At 52.5% G+C, this 19,130-nt stretch overlaps 1 protein-coding gene across 9 annotated transcripts in view; it reads right to left on the reverse strand.

Moving 5' to 3' along the window:
• Positions 1-17,388, reverse strand: part of DNM2 (dynamin 2) — a 91,358-nt gene extending 73,970 nt beyond the window's left edge. For 7 of the 9 annotated variants that reach the window (XM_059918433.1, XM_059918432.1, XM_059918430.1 and 4 more), the window contains exon 1: positions 17,064-17,388. In XM_059918433.1, coding sequence (XP_059774416.1) covers positions 17,064-17,224 — 161 coding nt within the window. In that variant the 5' untranslated portion in view covers positions 17,225-17,388. The remainder of the gene's footprint in view (positions 1-17,063) is intronic. The other 2 variants (XM_059918431.1, XM_059918426.1) reach the window with 1 other exon arrangement.
• Positions 17,389-19,130: the final 1,742 nt, after the last annotated feature.

Consider the following 19,130-nt stretch of genomic DNA (forward strand, 5'->3'; position numbering starts at 1 on the left):
GCTTCTTGGATATGACACCAAAAGCATAAGTGAAAAAAGAAAACAAAGACAGGAGTTCATCAAAATTTAAAACTTTTCTGCTTCAAAGGACACAAGAAAGTGCAAAGACAACCCACATAATGGGAGAAAAATCTGCAAATCATTTATCTCATAAAGGGCTGGTCTTGATACCAGATGTAAAGAACTTTTGCAAACCAACAAATGAAAAGACAAATAACCCAATTTAAAAATGGACAAAGGGGGACCTCCCTGGTGGCGCAGGGGTTAAGAATCGGCCTGCCAATGCAGGGGACGCGAGTTCAAGCCCTGGTCCGGGGAGATACCACATGCCGCAGAACAACTAGGCCCATGCGCCACAACTACTGAGCCTGCACTCTGGAGCCCGCGAGACACAATTACTGAGCCCGCGTGCCACAACTACTGAAGCCTGTGCGCCTAGATCCCGTGCTCCGCAACAAGAGAAGCCACCGCAATGAGAAGCCCACGTGCCGCAACGAAGAGTAGCCCCCGCAATGAGAAGCCCACGCGCCACAACAAAGAGTAGCCCCCGCTCACCGCAACTAGGGAAAGCCAGCGTGCAGCAACAAAGACCCAACACAGCCATAAATAAATAAATAAATAAATAAATAAATAAATTTATTTATTTATTTTAAAAAAATGGACAAAGGATTTGAATAGACATTTCTCCGAAGAAGATATACAAATGGACAATAAGCACATGAAAAGCTCCTCGTTAGTCATAAGGAAAATAAGAAAAAAAAAAAAAAACCCACAATGAGCAAAACACCACTTCACACCCACTAGGAAGCTGAATTCAAAAAGACAGATAATATCAAGTGTTAACGAGGATGTGGAGAAACCAGCACTCTCCTACAATGCTGGTGAGAGCATAAAATGATGCAGTCACTATGGAAAACTGTCTGGGGGTTTCTCAAGGTTAAACACAAGGATTACCAAATGACTCAGCAATTCCACTCCTAGGTACATACCCAGAAGAAATGAATGCATATGCACCCACAAAACTTTGTCCAAAAATGTTCACAGCAGCATTATTCCTAACAGCCAAAAAGTGGAAATACCCCAAATGTCCATCAGGTGAGGACTGGATAAACATAAGGTGGCATAACCATAGAGTGGAATATTATGCAGCCATAAAAAGGAATGAAGTTCTGATAGATGCTACAGTAAGGATGAACCTTGAACACATTAATGCAAAGTGAAAGCAGCCAGACGCAAACAGCTACAGAGCATATGATTTCATTCATACAAAATGTCCACAGCAGGCAAATTCACACACAGAAAGTAGATGAGCGGCTGCCAGGAGCTGGGGGTGGGGAGTGACTTGACTGCCTAATGGGCACCGAGTTTCTTTTGGGGACATGAAAATGTTCTGAGATTAGATACTGGTGATCGCTGCACAACTCTACACTAAAATCAGCCGGATAGTACACTTTAAAAGGATGACTTTTATGGTCTGTGAATTATATCTCAGTAAAGATGTTATTTTAGAACAAAAAGCACAAGAGCCACCTATGTACCAACAAGGGAAAAAGTCCATGTTAAAAAGCTTTAAGATAAAAAACTGCTGCTGAGGGACTTCCCTGGTGGCGCAGTGGTTGAGAATCTGCCTACCAATGCAGGGGACATGGGTTTGATCCCTGGTCCGGGAAGATCCCACATGTCACAGGGCAACTAAGCCTGCGAGCCACAACTACACAACTAAGCCCGCACGCCTAGAGCCCGTGCTCCGCAACAAGAGAAGCCACGACAATGAGAAGGCCACGCACTGCAACGAAGAGTAGCCCCCGCTCGCCACAACTAGAGAAAGCCCATGTACAGCAATGAAGACCCAACGCAGCCAAAAATAAAAACAAACAAATAAATTTATTTAAAAAAAAAAAAAAGAACTGCTGCTGGCCCACACAAACTGGTCTAACTCCAAGTGGTGACCAGCTCTGTCTGGCCCCAGGTGAGTAGCGGCCGGGGTCAGAGCTTGGCACCAAACAGGCTCTGCTACCTTTGCTGAGTGGGTCCCACTTAGTGATGGAGACGCAGATGGGTGAGTTTACACAGAAAGGGAGATGGATTTCGAGAGCATCTAATACATGCCAGGCACAGTACAAGGGGCTGGCGCACACCTAGGAGCAAGGCCCCGCCATCAGGGCACTCACCTACTACTGGGTGGTAGGATAATAAACCAAATAAACAGGTAGAACAAGGACGCGGAGTGACAAGTGCTTCCAGGAAAAAATAAGCAGAGCAAAAGGATGGAGTAATAGGGTGGGGACATTTTAGCAGGGCGGCCAGGGAGGGCCTCTTGAGGAGGAAACAATTTGAGCAGAGGCCCAATAGAGATGATACACGAGCCACACGGCTATCCGAGGGAAGGAGCTTTCCAGGCACAGGCAACAGCACGTGCAAAGGTCCTGAGGTGGGACTGTGTCTAACATGTTTGAGGAACAGTGTGGGGCCCTGTGTGGCTGGAACAGAGCAAGAAAGAGAGGAGTAGGAGGAGGTGAGGGGAGAGAGGTGATGGGGCAGGGGGAGGAGGGTAAGGAGATCACGCAGGGCCTTCTGGGTGATAATGAGGACTTTTTTGGCCGCACCGTGCAGCTTGCAGGATCTCAGTTCCCTGACCAGGGACTGAACCCAGGCCACGGCAGTGAAAGCCGGGAATCTTAACCGCTAGGCCACCAGGGAACTCCCAAGGACTTTAGCCTTTACACTGAGGGAACTAGGAGCCATGTTGGCTTCTGAGCAGAGGAGGGGCACCTTCTTCAAAGGCTCCCTCCCACCACTGTAGGGAGAACAGCCTGGGGTGGGGAGGGAGTGGAGTCGGAAGGTGCAGGACCTAGCAGGAAGTGACTGCAATGGTCCAGGTCAGCGCCCATGTTAGAGGGAATAATAATGGTTACAGAAACTAATAGCAGGACTTCCCTGGTGGCGCAGTGGTTAAGAATCCGCCTGCCAATGGAGGGGACACGGGTTCAAGCCCTGGTCTGGGAAGATCCCACATGCCGCGGAGCAACTAAGCCCGTGCGCCACAACCACTGAGCCTGCACTCTAGAACCCTCGAGCCACAACTACTGAAGCCCGCGTGCCACAACTAGTGAAGCCCGCACACCTAGAGTCCGTGCTCCGCAACAAGAGAAGCCACCACAATGAGAAGCCCGTGCACCACAATGAAGAGTAGCCCCAGCTCGCCACAACTAGAGAAAGCCGGCGCACAGCAACGAAGACCCAAAGCAGCCAAAAATAAATAAATAAAAAATAAATAAATTTTAAAAAATTTAAAAAACTAATAGCAAAACTCTCCATGTACCGAGGCACAAGTATTATTTTTGCAGAAACCAACAAGCTGATTCCAAAATTTACATGTAAATGTAAAGAAACTAGACCGGCCAAAACAATTCTGAAAAAGAACAAGGAATTCCTTGGAGGTCCAGTGGTTAGGACTTTGCTCTTTCACTGCTGGGGCCAGGTTCGATCCCTGGTTGGGAACTAGGATCCTGCAAGACGCGTGGCACAGCCAAATTTTTAAAAATTAATTAATTCAAAATCTCTCAAAATGCATCATAGTTATAAGGCACACAGAAACGTGCAGATAAATGTTTGTATCAGCATTGATCATAATCACCCAGAACTGGAGACAACCCAGCATCCGTCAGCATCCTTCGGTGGGCGAACACTTCAACAGCCAGTGATCCAGACACACCATGAAATACTCCTCAGCAACAAAAAGGATCAAACTATCAAGGCACACAGCCTGGACAGCTCTCAAAGGTGTTATGCAGAATGAAACATGCCAGACTCAAAAGGTTGCATGAGTCTATTTATACGACATTCTGGAAAAGGCAAAACCATAGAATGGAGAACCCATCAGTGGGGGCAGGGTGGGGGGGGGGGGTGACTGCCAAAGGACACGGGGGATTTTGGAGGGTGATAAAAGTGTTCTATATACTGTTTGTGGTGGTAACTTTGTGTGTTCACTATATGTAACTTTTATACCTCTAGGGTGGGGGAAAAAAACCCCACAAAAATGAGCATGCTCTCTGTTCTGATACACTAAGATCTCCAAGAAATACTGTTAAGTGACAATCTCGTTGTTCACAACAGGGTGTTAAGCTGGGCGGGAGAGGGAAGTGGATACACACACATTCGTATTTGCTTCCATTTGCACTGAGAAACTGGGAGGACACAGGAGAGGAGCGAGGGTGGTTAGCCACGGCTGTAGGAGTAGGAGGACAGGAAGCAAGCTTCTCTCTCTCCATTCTTTCTGGTATTTTTGAACTTGGTTCCATGTTGGACATACTACCTATTCAAACAATTATATTAACAAGAACACTCGGACTTCCCTGGTGGCACAGTGGTTAAGAATCCACCTGCCAATGCCAATAGGGGACACGGGTTCGATCCCTGGTCCGGGAAGATCCCACATGCCGCGGAGCAACTAAGCCCGTGCACCACAACTGCTGAGCCTGTGCTCTAGAGCCTGGAATTCATAACTACTGAGCCCGCACACCCCAACTACTGAGCCCGCGTGCTGCAACTACTGAAGCCCGCTCACCTAGAGCCTGTGCTCTGTAACAAGAGAAGCCACCGTAATGAAAAGCCCGCGCACCGCAACGAAGAGTAGCCCCCGCTTGCCGCAACTAGAGAAAGCCCGCACGCAGCAACGAAGACCCAACACAGCCAAAAAAAAAAAAAGAATCTTCAATGCTTCCAAAGGATAGTGTACAAAAAGGAGAAAAAAAAGTAACTTTGTGGCAAGGAAAGCTGACAGACATGTCATCTCACCCAGAAGATCAAGGTCAACATCATCCACGGTAAGCTTTATCAATATCATGGACCACTGATAGGATGCGAAGAGAAGAGTACCTCATCTTTGTGTTCCTCTTCCCCACAACCCATAGCCCCAGTCGAACCATGAGAAAATACCAGATAAACCCAAATTGCGGGACAGTCTATAAAATACCAAGGTCATGAAAAGCAAAGGCTGTGGCGCTGTCATAGTTGGGCGAAAGCTAAGGAGACGGGATGACCCAATGCCATGTGGGATCCTGGATGGGGTCCTGGGACAGAAAAAGGACGTATGGGGGACAACTGCGGAAATGTGAATCAAGTCTGGCTTTCGTTAATAATAATAATATGCCGAGGTTAATTTCTTAGCTGTGAGAAATATACCACGGTAAGGTAAGAGGTTAACCTTAGGGAAAGATGGGTGAAGAGTATATGCAAGCTCTCTGTACTATCCTCATAACTTTTCTGTATGTTTACAGCTTACTTATTTTCTGTAGATCTAAAATTATGCCAAAATAAAAAGTTTCTTAAAGAAACAAAACAAAGGCAAAAACCCCTCGAGACACTAAACAGCAAAGAACTTGGCATGAGGCATGACACATTCCAGCAAGTTTTTGGACTATCAAAGATAAGACCTGGGAAATCCCTGGCGGTCCAGTGGTTAGGACTCAGAGCTCTCACTACCAGGGCCTGGGTTCAATCCCTGGTCCGGAACTAAGATCCCGCAAGCTGCACGGCATGGCCAAAAAAAAAAGAACACAAAACAAAAACCAAACCCAAAACAAAACAAAAAGATAGACTTAATCATGGCATTTAACGTGGGGGGAGAGGGGGACATTCACACATAAAAATAAAGAAAAAGGATCTGAGAAGAGCCACAAGCTGATGAAGGTGGTCCCGAGCAAAGGGCAAGAGGAACCTCCACCTTACTCTTCCTATAGGAGAGAACTGTATTTTACAGTGAGTAAACAGTCCAAGAACTCTTGTAATTAAAAATCAAGCTAGATGGACCTAGAGACTGTCACACAGAGTGAAGTAAGTCAGAAAGAGAAAAACAAATATCGTACATTAACGCATATATGTGGAATCTAGAAATATGGCACAGATATATGCAAAGCAGAAATAGAGACAGAGATGTAGAGAACAACTGTATGGATACCAAGGGGGAAGGGGAGGGTGGGAGGAATTGGGAGATTGGGATTGACACATATACACTATTGATACTATGTATAAAATAGACAACTAATGAGAACATACTGTATAGCACAGGGAACTCTACTTAATGCACCGTGGTGACCTAAATGGGAAGGAAATCCAAAAAGAGGGGATATATGTATATGTATAGCTGATTCATTTTTGCTGTACAGCAGAAACTAACACAACATGGTAAAGCAGCTACACTCCAATAAAAATTAATAGAAAGTAAAAAAAAATCAAGCTAGGACATCCTTTTGCCAGGAGCGTGTTCCAGGTGGGGGCCTCCCCACCTCAGAAAGTGGCCTGCTCTGAGCTCGCTGGCAACCTGTGCCAGGCGGTGCCACCGGGAGATGCCACCAGGGCAGAGGCCGCTGGAGTCGGGCTTCCGTCTGAACGGCTTCCGCCTAGACGAGGGGAAGTGTTGCAAGATGAGGAGACGTGTCAGCCCAAACCACAGGCAGCCTCTCTCAAGCTGAGTGGGTGGCTCACAGCCTCCGGTCACAGGCCCCTGATCTTGATTTATAGATCCCTGGGACTCCATCGCCCCACCAGCCAGAAAAGAACAACTCTGAGGGCATCATCCTCAAAGCCACTGGCCCCCTGGCTGCAGGGCCCGCTGAGGGCCTTGTAGGCAAGCAGGCTGTGACCCTCCAGAAGGATCCTGGCCACGAGCACACAAGACAGAGGCCCCGTGGCTGGGACGGTAGGGGCTGTGTCCCCAACCCACCCCGGGGCTTCCTCCAGGGCTGGCCTGGCTGTGCCAGGGCGTATCACCCGGCAAGCAGACGTAACGCCAGCTGGGACTGTTCCTGCCTGCTGCGCTCGCTTGCCGGCCTGCCAGTCCCTGGAGACTCTTATCGCTGGGAAAATGTGTCATGGGGCAGAGTCTCCAGGGCGCCTCCTCCTCCTCCTCCGTCTGCGCGTGAGGGTGTCATCGGGGCCCTGGACAGCTCTGCTGGCCACCTGTCCACACGCTATGGGTCTGTGGTCCAAGCGGGTTCAAGTTTAGGCAAAGGAGGTCTCCCAGGACAAACAGCATGGTTCTCCATGCTGTGGCATTTGACTGGAATCCCCCTGGGAGTTTTAAGTTGGTCTGGGGAGGGGTCTGGCACTGGGCATCTCCCCGTGACAGATACTAATGGGCTGCCAGGACTGAGAAGCGATGACCCCAGCAGCTTCCTTTCCTTGGTTCTTGGTCTAAGCAGGCACTTGGGTATCCACGGGCAGGGGGGTGGGGATGGGAGGGAAGCTGCCTTCGCCCCACTGTGAGAGTGTGCCAGCGCCCGGACAGAGTGGGGCCCATTCCTGCCAGGGCTGCCTGGCACCCAGGCAAGAGGCAAGAGTCGGAAGGGATGGCTCACTGGAAGCTGTGCAGGGCCTCGGTCACCTCAGTCCAGGGAGGGGGCCCTGCTCGGCCCCATCTCATAGCCAGGAAGCCAGTCCAGAGAGACAGCCATGCCTGGCCGGCCCCGAGGTCTTAGGCTGTTACTGTTATTACTGTGTGCCCAAAGGGCAAATCACAGCCCTCCCCGTAAAAAAGATACACTTGCTTCTGTCCCCCCGGAGCACCCCAAACCCCTCTTCTATTCTCAGTCCCACACATCCCAGGTGGGCTGCGAGCCCCCAAAGGCAAGTCGCAGGGCTGTCCGCCGGTCCCCTTCTCAATGGACATCTGTGCAGTGAAATTAATCCAAGTTTGGGCTTAAGGTACCTTCACGGAACAAATATGCATGCTCCTACTTTGTGCCAGGGTGGCGAGGAACGCTCGAAGATCCCTGCCCTTGTGGACCTGCCGTCTGGGGGGTGGGGAGGAAACAACACAAAACAGTTTCAGGTCCTAAGATGAGCTCTGAAGAAAACACATCTAGGCACGCGGTCTGAGTGCCAGGGCCCTGTGTGAACCAGGGTAGGTCAGGGCCGGCCTCTCAGAGGGGTGAGGTTTGAGCAGGGACCCAAGGAGACAGGGGCAGGGTGTGGAGAACTCTGGACAAAGAGGAGATGTGGAGGAAGGAAGAGAAAGGCCCCGAGCAGGCGTGAGCCTGGGGGGTTCAGGGGCGGCCAGGAGGCCGTGTGGCCGGCGGGATGAGTTTGGGGGACAGTGAGAGCAGGCGAGGGCGGGGGTGTTGGGGGGGCCAGTGGAGGACTTGGACTTTGAGCCCAAGTGAGGTGGGGGCCACAGAGCGTGGTGGGCAGAAGAGGGACATGCCCAGACTCAGGCGTTCACAGGTACCCTGTGGACACTGTGGGCGGTGGGGGAGGCAGGGCGGGTGCCAGGGGACCAGGGCAGAGGCGACTGCACTGGTCCAGGCCGTGGAAGGGGTCGGGACGGGTGAAGCGCGGCGAGGACACGCTGATGTGGGAGCACTGGGATGGGCTCTCTGGCCAGTCCCGAGTCCACTCATTCAACCCAGGTGAACAGCTGCCGGCCAGCATCCTGGCCTCCACACCCAGGGAGGGGAGGGCCACACACCCAGTGCTGGCCATCAATCTCCCCCTGTCCTCCTCTGTGTAGACACGTGCTCTACACCGGTGTCCCATGTCCACGTGCAAATCCTGGGAGTGGGTGACTAGAAACAGCCTGAGCATCCATCAGCACCGAGAGGCTGGTGAACAAACAAAGGTGCCTTTGTACCATGGAGTACTATGCAGCCGAGACAACGACAAGAAAGCACCCTGTGTAACAGGCCATGGGCCTCGAGCCGGGGCCCACAGCCAGGCAGGATGGGCACAAAGGTCCTCGTGCAGCAGTCACCTACCTGCTTCCAGGCAGCTGCCGCCTGTCCTCGTCTAGACAGAAAGACCTACTGCCTCCTCCAAGAAGCATTCCCTGACCACCATTCCACCCCAAGGCTCCCTATGGGGCCGCCGTCTCCCACATGCCTCCACTCCCTTCTCACGGGAAAGTGCCTCCTCAGAGAAGGACCTCTAGGGCCCCTCAGGTAGAGTGAACAAGTGGGTAAGGGTGGGGCTCAGAGCCTCACCCCCACCGCCTGCGCCATTTCTGCCCCTCAACGGCCTCATCTGTAAAATGGGGCCAAGCTGAGGGGACGTACAGACAGCACTCAGTGCCTAGCACATGGTGAGTATGTCAAGGGCATGGAAAGTCCATTCAGTGTGACAGGAAGACCAGAGCCGCCCCCCAATCGCCACCAGAGGAGGCAACTCGAGCAGCTGAGCCGTGGCACTGGGCACCCCAATGGGTACTGCAAGAATCCCCACAAGGGCTTCAATTACTCCTCAACACCCAGCTTTGTTCCAGAAACTTCTGAGGCCACTCTGAGGTACAAATGCAGTGCAAAGGGAGGGAAAACTGGACCCTGTGAAGCTGGAGCCAAGGGGAAAAGGGAGGCTGGAAAATCCAACGGAGCCAGGGGTGAGGATGCTACTTCAGGTACAGGCCAGCAGGCCTGGGGGAAGGGGGCCACCCATGAAGGCCGAGGCTCTGGGTTCAAGTCTGGCCACTTGGGCAAACCTCGTGACTCAGTTTCCTCGTCAGTAGACGGAGATCAAGCACTGGCCTCGAAGGAGGTGAGGCGCCTTGTACCCAGGTCCCAGCACGGATCCTGGCAAACAGCACGTGAGACAGCACTGTCCTCTCTCATTGGGACAGACGCAGTGACTCCTGCTGGCCCCCCACCTCCATTCTTACCCCTCTGGGAGGGTCAGGAAGCTCCAAGCAGCAGTTACAAACATTTCGATGAAGCAGGACCCCTAGGATGTGTTGCGTGGTTGGAAAACAAGTTTCTGAACGATATAAACAGGGTAGTCCCAGTTCTGGAAAGAAGATGTACCCCCAAAAGAAGCAACCCCGAATAGTGCTGTGTATTTTCTACAGGTACCAGCGTGTCCACATGTACGTAAACACGAGAGGGCTCTGACAGGATATATGCCAAACTGACAATGGTGCTTCCACGTGGAGCTGGAAGGAAGGGACAGGGCGGGCAACGTATCCTTCCTCATCTGTCACAGTTTCCCTTTTTCTGAGAACTCAGTCTTCGGTGTTCTACTTATATAATTAAAACTTAGGAAAGACAGGCATCTGACAGGCAGTTTCCTGACCCTCATGGGCCCAGTGGTCTTGCCTTCGACTCAGGCCCCTTTCCATAATATCTGAAGGGGGCCCCTGTGGAGCCCTCTGTCTGGGACACCCTTCTCTGGGGTCTTCAAGGGGCTGGATCCATTGCAGGCCCGCCCTGACCACCCCGTCGGAGGCAGCCCCTGCCCAGCCACTCTCTCACTCTCCCCACCATTTTCACTGCACTTCTCCATCTTCAGAATGTCACTGCTCATTTAACCGTTCTGCTCACCTCTGCCCATCTCGGTCCCCGCTGGGTCCCCAGCACCCGGCATGCTGTCGGACACAGAGTTAACAACCTCAGGGATCCGGAAAGCCAGAAATCGCTCCATCCGTCACCTCGGCCCCAGCCCCAGATACAAGCACCGTAGTGTCCACGACTGACCTGATAGCCAAAAGCCATGGCCCCACCTTCCCAACCCCACTATCCCCGGGCAGTGGGCTCTGGAGGAGACAGGCCCGGCTCAGGGCCCGCTCCTGCCCTCCTCCCTACGTGACTTCAAGCCAGTCCACCTCTGAGGCCTCAGTTTCCCTACCTGTGAAGCAGGGATGCTAAGAGCAGTATCTGCCCCCAAGGATTGCTGGGACCACGTGGTCCGATTTTAGACATAAGTCCCTGGGGCACGGCACACAGTGCCTCTCCACACAAACATCAGCTCTTACTGTGTTATAAACATCCAGCAGCAGGTGAAACCGAAAGGGCCACCCAGCACCCTGTTCAAGGTGAGGGTGACTCCAAAGGGGAAAGTCCCCAGCATCTAGCAGGGACCTCATTGCCAATACTAACAGGAACCCCAATGTACCTGGAAGCAGGAGTCTTTTCTCTCTAGTGCCATTTTGCCTCGGAGGCAGGGTAATTTTTTTCTTTATTCGGATTGTGGCTAATGGCCTATAAATATCTCATTATTGGCTTGCATTTTTCCAAAGTTCTAACAATACGGGCTTAATCACAGCATGCGGTTGGCAACCCCAGTAAATTAAGGGTTAGCCGATGTCCCCATTTCTTTCTGCAGCTGAGGGGCCTGTAATTTCGGCATTTTCATTCAAATCGGGCAAAAGCTTGGCAGATGCGGCTCTGAACCAAATGCAAACACCAGAGAGACACAGGGTTCCATGCCATGCCCAGCGCTCTCTGCCCGCACTACCTCTGAAAACTCCAAATCTGGAACTGTCCACGAGGCCATCCTCTGCCCTCACCCACAATGAACCGGACTTTTTACCAGAGGATTTCAATCCGTGTACCTAGCGAGGGCCATTATCCCCAGACAAATAACTCTGAAAAGCATTTGGGCAGCCCAGAGCTGAGCTCTGGAGAAATCTGTCTTCCTGGTTATGAACATAATCCCCAAACGAGCCAAAACGAACAAAGAATTACGTGGGGAGACAACCCACATGTAGGGTTCGAAGCTGTACATTTTTCCAGGCTTTTTACTACGAAAATACAACTGTTTGGAATAAGATGGGCTCACACGTCCACTTGGTCTGGGCCCTAACAGGTCTTGCATAGGTTTTCTGGGTCATTCAATCCTCTTCTAGATCACTCTGAGTAGTTGTTTCGTAGTTGGTTGTCTGGACACATTGTCTAGTCAATTCGATAGTGTTGGGCCTTTTTTGCTCCCAATTTCCCACCATCATATGCTGAATGAGCATAAAAAAACTCTCATGGCCAAATGTTTGTTCACAGTCACTATTCCCACTTAGAAACGGCAGGAACGGGCTCCCACTAGCATTTCAGAACCTGGTTCGCCAGCTGGTTCCAGCTGCATCCCCAGAGCTCAAAGTACACTGACAGGTGCTCAATGAGTGCCTGTGCTAAAATGAGATGCTACTTATATTAACAAAGTAATCGTGAATTCCTTTTCTTTAAGGAAAGAGAAATTAACAACTGATCTTCAGAGTCCTGACCCAGGGCTATACAAAATGCACAGGTCTAATATTTCACAAGGATTAGCTCATTTGAATGCTCAGCCAGCTCCCAGGAGAGAGGAACCATCATGATCCCCACTTTCCAGACAAAGAAACTGAGGCCCAAGAAGTGAGGTCATTCAGCTGATGGATGCCACCTTCCCACAGGTGCCTCTGGACTCTGCCTGCTCTGGCTGGCCTGGGTACTACAGATCACACAGGCAAAGGCCCTTCGGCTTTGCCTGAAAGGAAGGACCATGGAAATAGCAGCTGTCATTTCCAAGTGTCTTTGAACACCGAAGAGCTGTTAAGGGACAAACCAGCCCAAAGAGCAAGCCATGTGCCCACCCCTCAGTCTGGCAGGGACGTGAGCCAACGGTCATCTGACACACATTCATCCAGCACCCACTGTGTGCCCCGCAGCGGCCCCATGATACAGCTACGTCTCCCTGCAGGGATCCATCACCCGAGACCAAATGGAAACGCAGCTGGAGACGGCAGAGTCCATGGGCAGCTGCTTCTTGTCAAAAGAAAAATGGCACCGGGCCCTACATGTGCTCACAGGCACTACTCACTGAGAGCATCGAGGCAGAGCTGCACATCAAAGGCGAGAGCCCTCAGCTTGCCCAGGACCAGATCCAGAAGGATCACAACAGTGCCACCAGCAGCTCTCCCTCTACCCAGGGCCCTCCCTGGCCCCCAAGTCGCCACGTGGCTTGCACCCTGCCCCACCCCAGTACCTCCCTCACCTCATCTCCCCGCCACTCGCCCACTATACCGTGTTCCAGGCACACTCCCACCTCAGGGCCCTTGCCCTGGCTGTTCCCACAGCCTGGGACGCTCTTCCCACAGATCTCCACTGGTGGGTCCTCCCTCACCTCCTTAAGTCTCTGTTCAAATGTCACCTGCCCATGGAGGCCTTCCCTGACCCTCCATTTAAACCTATAACCTCCTCCTGCCCTCTCCATAATCTCCTCTTTTTTTTCCGTAAAACGGTTATCTTCTACCTTGTTTCTTCTTTATCTGCGTCCTGCTGGAAGGTCAGCTCCCCCAGGGCAGGGGCTTTGGTATCTTGCTCAGGGCTGTGTCTGCAGCCCGAGAACAGAACCGGGCACAGAGTGAACATGTTCAGAAAACATTTTTCAATGAACGAATGAAAAATGCATGACTTTTTAAGTGCTTTTTCGCACTAGACACTCTTCCGAGACTCATTTAATCCTCACTCCACCCTCAATGCCCTAAGAGGTGAAACACACCTAACCTGGTGGCCTGAATGGGGCCCATGAGTAGGTAATGTTAAGAGCTGGGGAAACTGGGAAAACTGAGGCTCGGAGGACAAAGACTGACAGGATCAAGTCCAAGACTGGGAGACTCCAAGCTGGAGGCCTCAACCTCTGCCTCCCCTTCCTGCTCTTCTCCCAAGGGAAAATTTCTAAAGCCCTTCCCTCTTGCCAGCCCGAGGCTAAATGACAAGGGTCACCAGGGAGCCACATCCTCCCCTCTCTTTAGGGCCACAGGTCTATCTGCTGGTACAGGGCAGGACAAGCCCTGGGCCTTAAACTCAAAGGTTTCCGGGGCCAGGAGGCTCTGGGTAAATATGAAATGGGCCTGGGCAAGCACTAGGGAGTAGTGGGGACTGTGGCAGCTCAAGGGGCCACTCCTAGTCTGATGGGGCAGCCAGTGGCTGCTGCTTCTGAGACCCAGGCAGTTGGTGCCAGGCACAGGCCCACGGAGGCCAGAATACGATGATTATAAAAGCAGCAGCCCCGGGTACAGGGTCCATGCACTCAACACACGTTAACTCACCCTGTCCTGCAGAGAGGGCCTAGTAATCACCCCATTTTACGGAAAAGGAACCGGGCCATAGTCACACAGCCAAACGTGCCAGAGCCAGGCCTAGGGCCCAGAGCCTGTGCGCTACACCGCTAAACCCTACAGATCTCTGGGGTTTTTGCTAGCACGACCAAAATCTGATTTTGATGCAAAATCTCACTTTTAAATGTTGACAGCTAATTAAAAACAAAACATTTTAGGGCTCCCCTGGTGGCGCAGCGGTTAAGAATCCGCCTGCCAATGCAGGGGACACGGGTTCGAGCCCTGGTCCAGGAAGATCCCACATGCCGCGGAGCAACTAAGCCCGTGCGCCCCAACTACTGAGCCTGCACTCTAGAGCCTGCAAGCCACAACTACTGAGCCTGCACTCTAGAGCCCATGAGCCACAACTACTGAAGCCCGCACGCCTAGAGCCCATGCTCTGCAACAAGAGAAGCCACTGCAGTGAGAAGCCCGGGCACCACAATGAAGAATAGCCCCCGCTCGCCGCAACTAGAGAAAGCCCACGCACAGCAACAAAGACCCAACGCAGCCAAAAATAATAAATAAATTAAATAAATAAATTATAAAAACCAAAACAAAACAAAACATTTTAAACTCCATGCTGGTGAAAAAAAAAAACGGAGCAAGCAGGCTTCGGTCCCCGTGGCCATGGACCTGCAACCCCTGCTACGGGGCTGGGCTAATTGGGCTATTCTCACTCTCGGATCAAGTTCTTAGAAAAGCCACAAGGAGGAGGCAGGGAAACAGAGCAGCCCGTGCTGCCCCCGAGGCACAGAGTTTGACGTGCTCTCCTGTTTGTTCCTTGAAACCAGCCGAGAGACCCTCTGTGTGGATCCAGGGCTCAAGGGGGGAAAAGGGTCCTTAGCTGCAGCACAGTTTAGCCAAAGTCACAAAAAGAAGCAAGCAGTGGGACTCAAAGCGAGGCCTGCCTGCCATCCGCCTATGGCAGGGCTTTGTAACTGAGAAGCCTTACCCACACTCCAGAAATAAAAAGAAGTTGGCTCCTGTTTGAGCACCCCATACCCAAAGAGAGACCTTTTTACAGCTTTGGTTCTCGAGCCCTGAATTAATGCGCTTAACGACCGATGTCACGCTGCAGGCTCTAGGAGGAGGTCGCCACAGGAGCCAGCTCAATAGCAGTTGGCAGTTGCCAGATGCCAGGGTGGGTGGGAGGGAAAGGTGAAGGGCAGCGGGCCCGAGAAGAGGTGGGGATGGGAGAGAGACCCGGGGTCTCCAACCCAGAGCCCTCAATCCCTCACTGAACAACCTCGAGCAAGAATGCTCGGCTCTCTGAGCCTCAGTTTTCTGCTCTGGAAAATGGGATCACAGCAGTGCCAGCCTCATAAGGCTTAAATGAAGTCCAGTGTGTAACTTCAGAGCACTTTAATTCTGACTAGCCTTTGTTGTCGATATGAAAGGAACCAGCCTGGGGAGTAACAGCCCCATCCAAGTACACCTACCGTGTGCCAGGCACTATGCTAAGTAAGCACTTTCAACATACCATGTCACTGCATCCTTGCAACAGTCCTGTTGAGGGTCCATCATCCCATTTTTCAGAGGAGAAACTAAGGCTCAAAGAGGTCAAACAATCTGTGCGAGCTCACAAGGCAGATGAAATGGACAGAGCTTTGCAGACGCTCACCGGAAGCCTGGGCAGACAGGAAGATGGCCAAGCAGGGGGCCCACAGCCCAGCCCGAGGCTCAGCCCAGGCCGCGCTGATCCCAAGTACACACCTTTCCGCCACAGTAGACAGAGGGCATTGCGCCAGAGACAAAGCAGCAAAGGAGGAAATTCATGCTGCTGGGAGCAAAACCCCAGGCCTCTGGGAAGGCAGGGGCGGGGCTGGGCGCCCAGCTGGGCTCCACTGAGTGCCAGCCTGGTGGCCTTGGGCAAATAGCAAGTCTTTTCTGAGCTGAACCAAGAAACAACTCAGCTTGGGGCCTGCTGGATGAACATTACCTCTTAACACTGATAACAACAATAATAATGATGACTATGACATTATTATTTGGCAGCCACAGTCACAAATGGAGTCCTTCCCAGAATGCAGAAGTGGCCACCCATCTGGGAGGCAGAAGGACAAGAGGTGGGGGAAGGGAGAGGGGAGAATCAACCGCCCTCAGTGGCCACAGGGTCCATTCTCATCCATTAGCTTCCTGAATCCTGGAAACAGCCCAGAGAGTGGAATTTGTCCACTGGACAGATGGGCAATCTGAGGCTTCTCAGGGCTGCCCAAGGAAGGCTGTATACCAGCTCTTGCCACCACAACCTGATCAAGCAAGAAGTTCCTTCCCAGGATCCAAGGAGGGCCCCCACTTTTCAGGTTTTAGCTTGGGCTTTGGACCCTATGTTCCAGGGCCTCGGAGGCACCCTGACACGGGCCAGGAAAGACTCCTGGAGAAAGTTCTGCCTGGGGTCCTACTTCCAATAGAAAGGAGTTCAGGTCTCATCCTTCAGCTCCCTTCTCCTCTGCATGCTCCCACCACCCCCTGCCACAGAGGTGACGGCTAGGGCATTGACAGGCAGATTAGGAGAAGGACAGACACCAGGACAGACAGACAAAAGGGTCCACTTGTAAGAGAGGAGCCAGCGTTCACCAGGCACCAAGTTGAAGAGTCAGCCCAGGAGAACCAGACAACAGGGTCTCCTAGGTCCAGCCAGCCAGTGAGACAGCAAGGGCCAGCTGGGTAACCCAACAGAGGAAGAGCTAAGTGTTAAAGTCTGGGAGGGGCACGGATGGGCAACCAGACAGGACAGGTCCTCCTGGATAGCTAGCCAGGCAGCAGGGGGCTGCCCTGCGGTACTGGACAGATGGATAGCCAAATGGTGGTGGCGGGGAAGCCTATCCAGGACAGAGAGACAGCCAACCAGACGACAGAAACTGCTCCAGATAAATGAACAGCCAGCCAGACCGCAGGGATCAGCCCAATAGATATCTAGGTGACAGGTTTCGGACAGAGAAGGGGAACCTATCCCTGACCCACAGACAACCAGATGGCATAAATCACCCACTACAGCCGGGGGCCAGAGAGTCGGCGGGGGTTCACCGCACCTCCTGGCCCACGCCCCCCAGCCCCTGCAGGGAGCCCTCCGCCCAGGGCGTCCCACAGGGCCCGCCTCCCTGTCCCCGTCCCCGTCGCGGGCACGCAAGCGCCGCAGTTACGCCGGCGGCGCAGGACGCGCCATTCCCGGTCCGCCCTCCGCGCCCTAGGCCGCCGCCTGCCCGCTGTCGCCGCCCCGCTCGCTCACCGGCCCACGAAGTTCTCGAGCACCGAGCTCTTGCCGGCGCTCTGGCCGCCCACCACGGCGATCTGCGGCAGGTCCAGGTGGCAGCTCTGGCCGATGGAGCTGAAGGCATCCTGCAGCTTGTTGACCAGCGGGATCAGCTCTTCCATCCCGCGGTTGCCCATGGCGTCGGCGGCCCCGGCCCGAGAGCCCAGCGCTCCCCGCCCGCCCCTGGCCCTCGACGATGCGGCCCCGCGGCGTCCGCGGCCGTTGCTCCCCGCCCGCCCGGGCCTCGGCGCGACGCCCGCTCCCGGCTCGGCCTCACGGTCGCCGCCTCATCCGGTTCTCAGGCGACACCCGACCCAAGCGACCTCCCACTCGGGCCCTGGGGCTGCACCCAAAGCCTTCGCGCCACTCCCGATTGGTCGGCCGCGCTGTCACTCGTGCACACAAGCCAATGAAAGCGAAGCACGGGCCTACGGCCAAATGAGTCTCCCCCCTGGGGACCTTCTCTCGGACTCATTGGACGAAAGAACTGTCGCTATTGTGCTAGAGCCAATAGCGGCGGGAAGCGAGTTATCCAGGCCCGGAGGCGGTGTTTCGGGAAAAGGCATTTTGGCCCCGCCTATTAGGGGCAGTTCCAGGATAGCAGGAACATCCGCCAATCTTATTGGTAGGGAGACCGCCAGTCAACAAAGCTGGCCAATGATACTAGGGATCGGCTCTTAACCACGGTCTGTCACTTGACGCTACCTAGTTCCCTAAAAATTTCCCATTGGTTTATATAAATATCACCCCGTTCCATCAGCCAACTAGTCAAGAGAGTGGGACTTAACCTCCGAATCTTGACTCTGATTGAAAACCGTACCTGTCCATCAAAGAACCTCCTCCCGTTCTTACTTGTGATTGTCGTGTCTACTGGAGTCTTCCGGAGCAGAGGGTAGGCCCGCAGTACTCGCCAACGCGCGCCACCTGCTGGTAGGACGCAGTGGTGATCGTCACTTGTGAGTTTCTGGGCTCTAGAGAAAACTATAAGTCCCAGAATGCGTCTCGGGCCCGGGCTTGCAAATCAGCTCCCTGCGCGGGGTCCCAATGCACTTTGAAGATGAGAGTCAGGCTGTTAATGGTTCCTAGGGAGAGGCAGTCTAGCCCGGCCTCGCTGGCTCCCACTTTCATTCCTATTAAGTCGTCTCCGTGCCTTTGCAAACGCTGTGCTCTCCCCTAGGAATACCTTCCGCTCACGCCTGTCTTGATGCGGCTAACGCTCCAACGTTGTTCCCCTGCCTCTTGAACTTCAGCGCATCTTGGATCTTTTTGAGTACGCAATGAAACTCAACGGACCCTTTCCCAGGAAAAGACAAGTTATTTTGCAGGTAACGTTGGGGGTTCTGGGAACTGGGAACTCTTGACCACTTGGAAAAGAGGCCGGGAATAGGTGGAACGATTTTAAGACAAGTGATTTGATTATGCTGGGCATAGATAGGCCAGAAACAGCCCAGTAAGGAGCTAGCAGCAAAGGAGGTGGGGAAGTAGTCTGACAGAGCGGGGCGGTAACGGGAATGGAGAAAGAAGGAGTAGGAGGGTGGCAGAGTGGCCAAAGGTATATGCTTGCTCCATGACCCAAAACTACTAGTCTCAGAGATAGGCAAAAAAGACTGACAATGTTTGGCACTGCAGCCTTGACCACGATCACAGAAACCTGGAAACACCCTAACTGCTCATCCATGGAGCTCATTAAATAAATACTATGCAGCAGCTGTAAACAAGATGGAGGAAGTTTTCGTGTACTGACGTGTAAACAATTTGAGATATATTAAGAGAAGGGAAAAAAGCAAGGTACAGAACTGCATGTAAAGGATGCTGACATTCATGAAAAAATGTACACATGGAAAATTTATGGAAGAATACACAAATTGATAAAAGTAGCTGCATTTTTATGATATTTGAATTGTAGATCCTACACGTGTTACTTTTTCAGTTTAAAAAACTGTAGCTTCTAAGAGCACCACCAGCTCTGTAATTGGCCATATCTGGATTAGATCCTAGACCTGTTTATTTGCTGGGTGATAATGACCAAGTGACTTCATTTCT

Source organism: Balaenoptera ricei, chromosome 3 (genome assembly GCF_028023285.1).
Source record: "Balaenoptera ricei isolate mBalRic1 chromosome 3, mBalRic1.hap2, whole genome shotgun sequence".
NCBI lineage: Eukaryota > Metazoa > Chordata > Mammalia > Artiodactyla > Balaenopteridae > Balaenoptera > Balaenoptera ricei.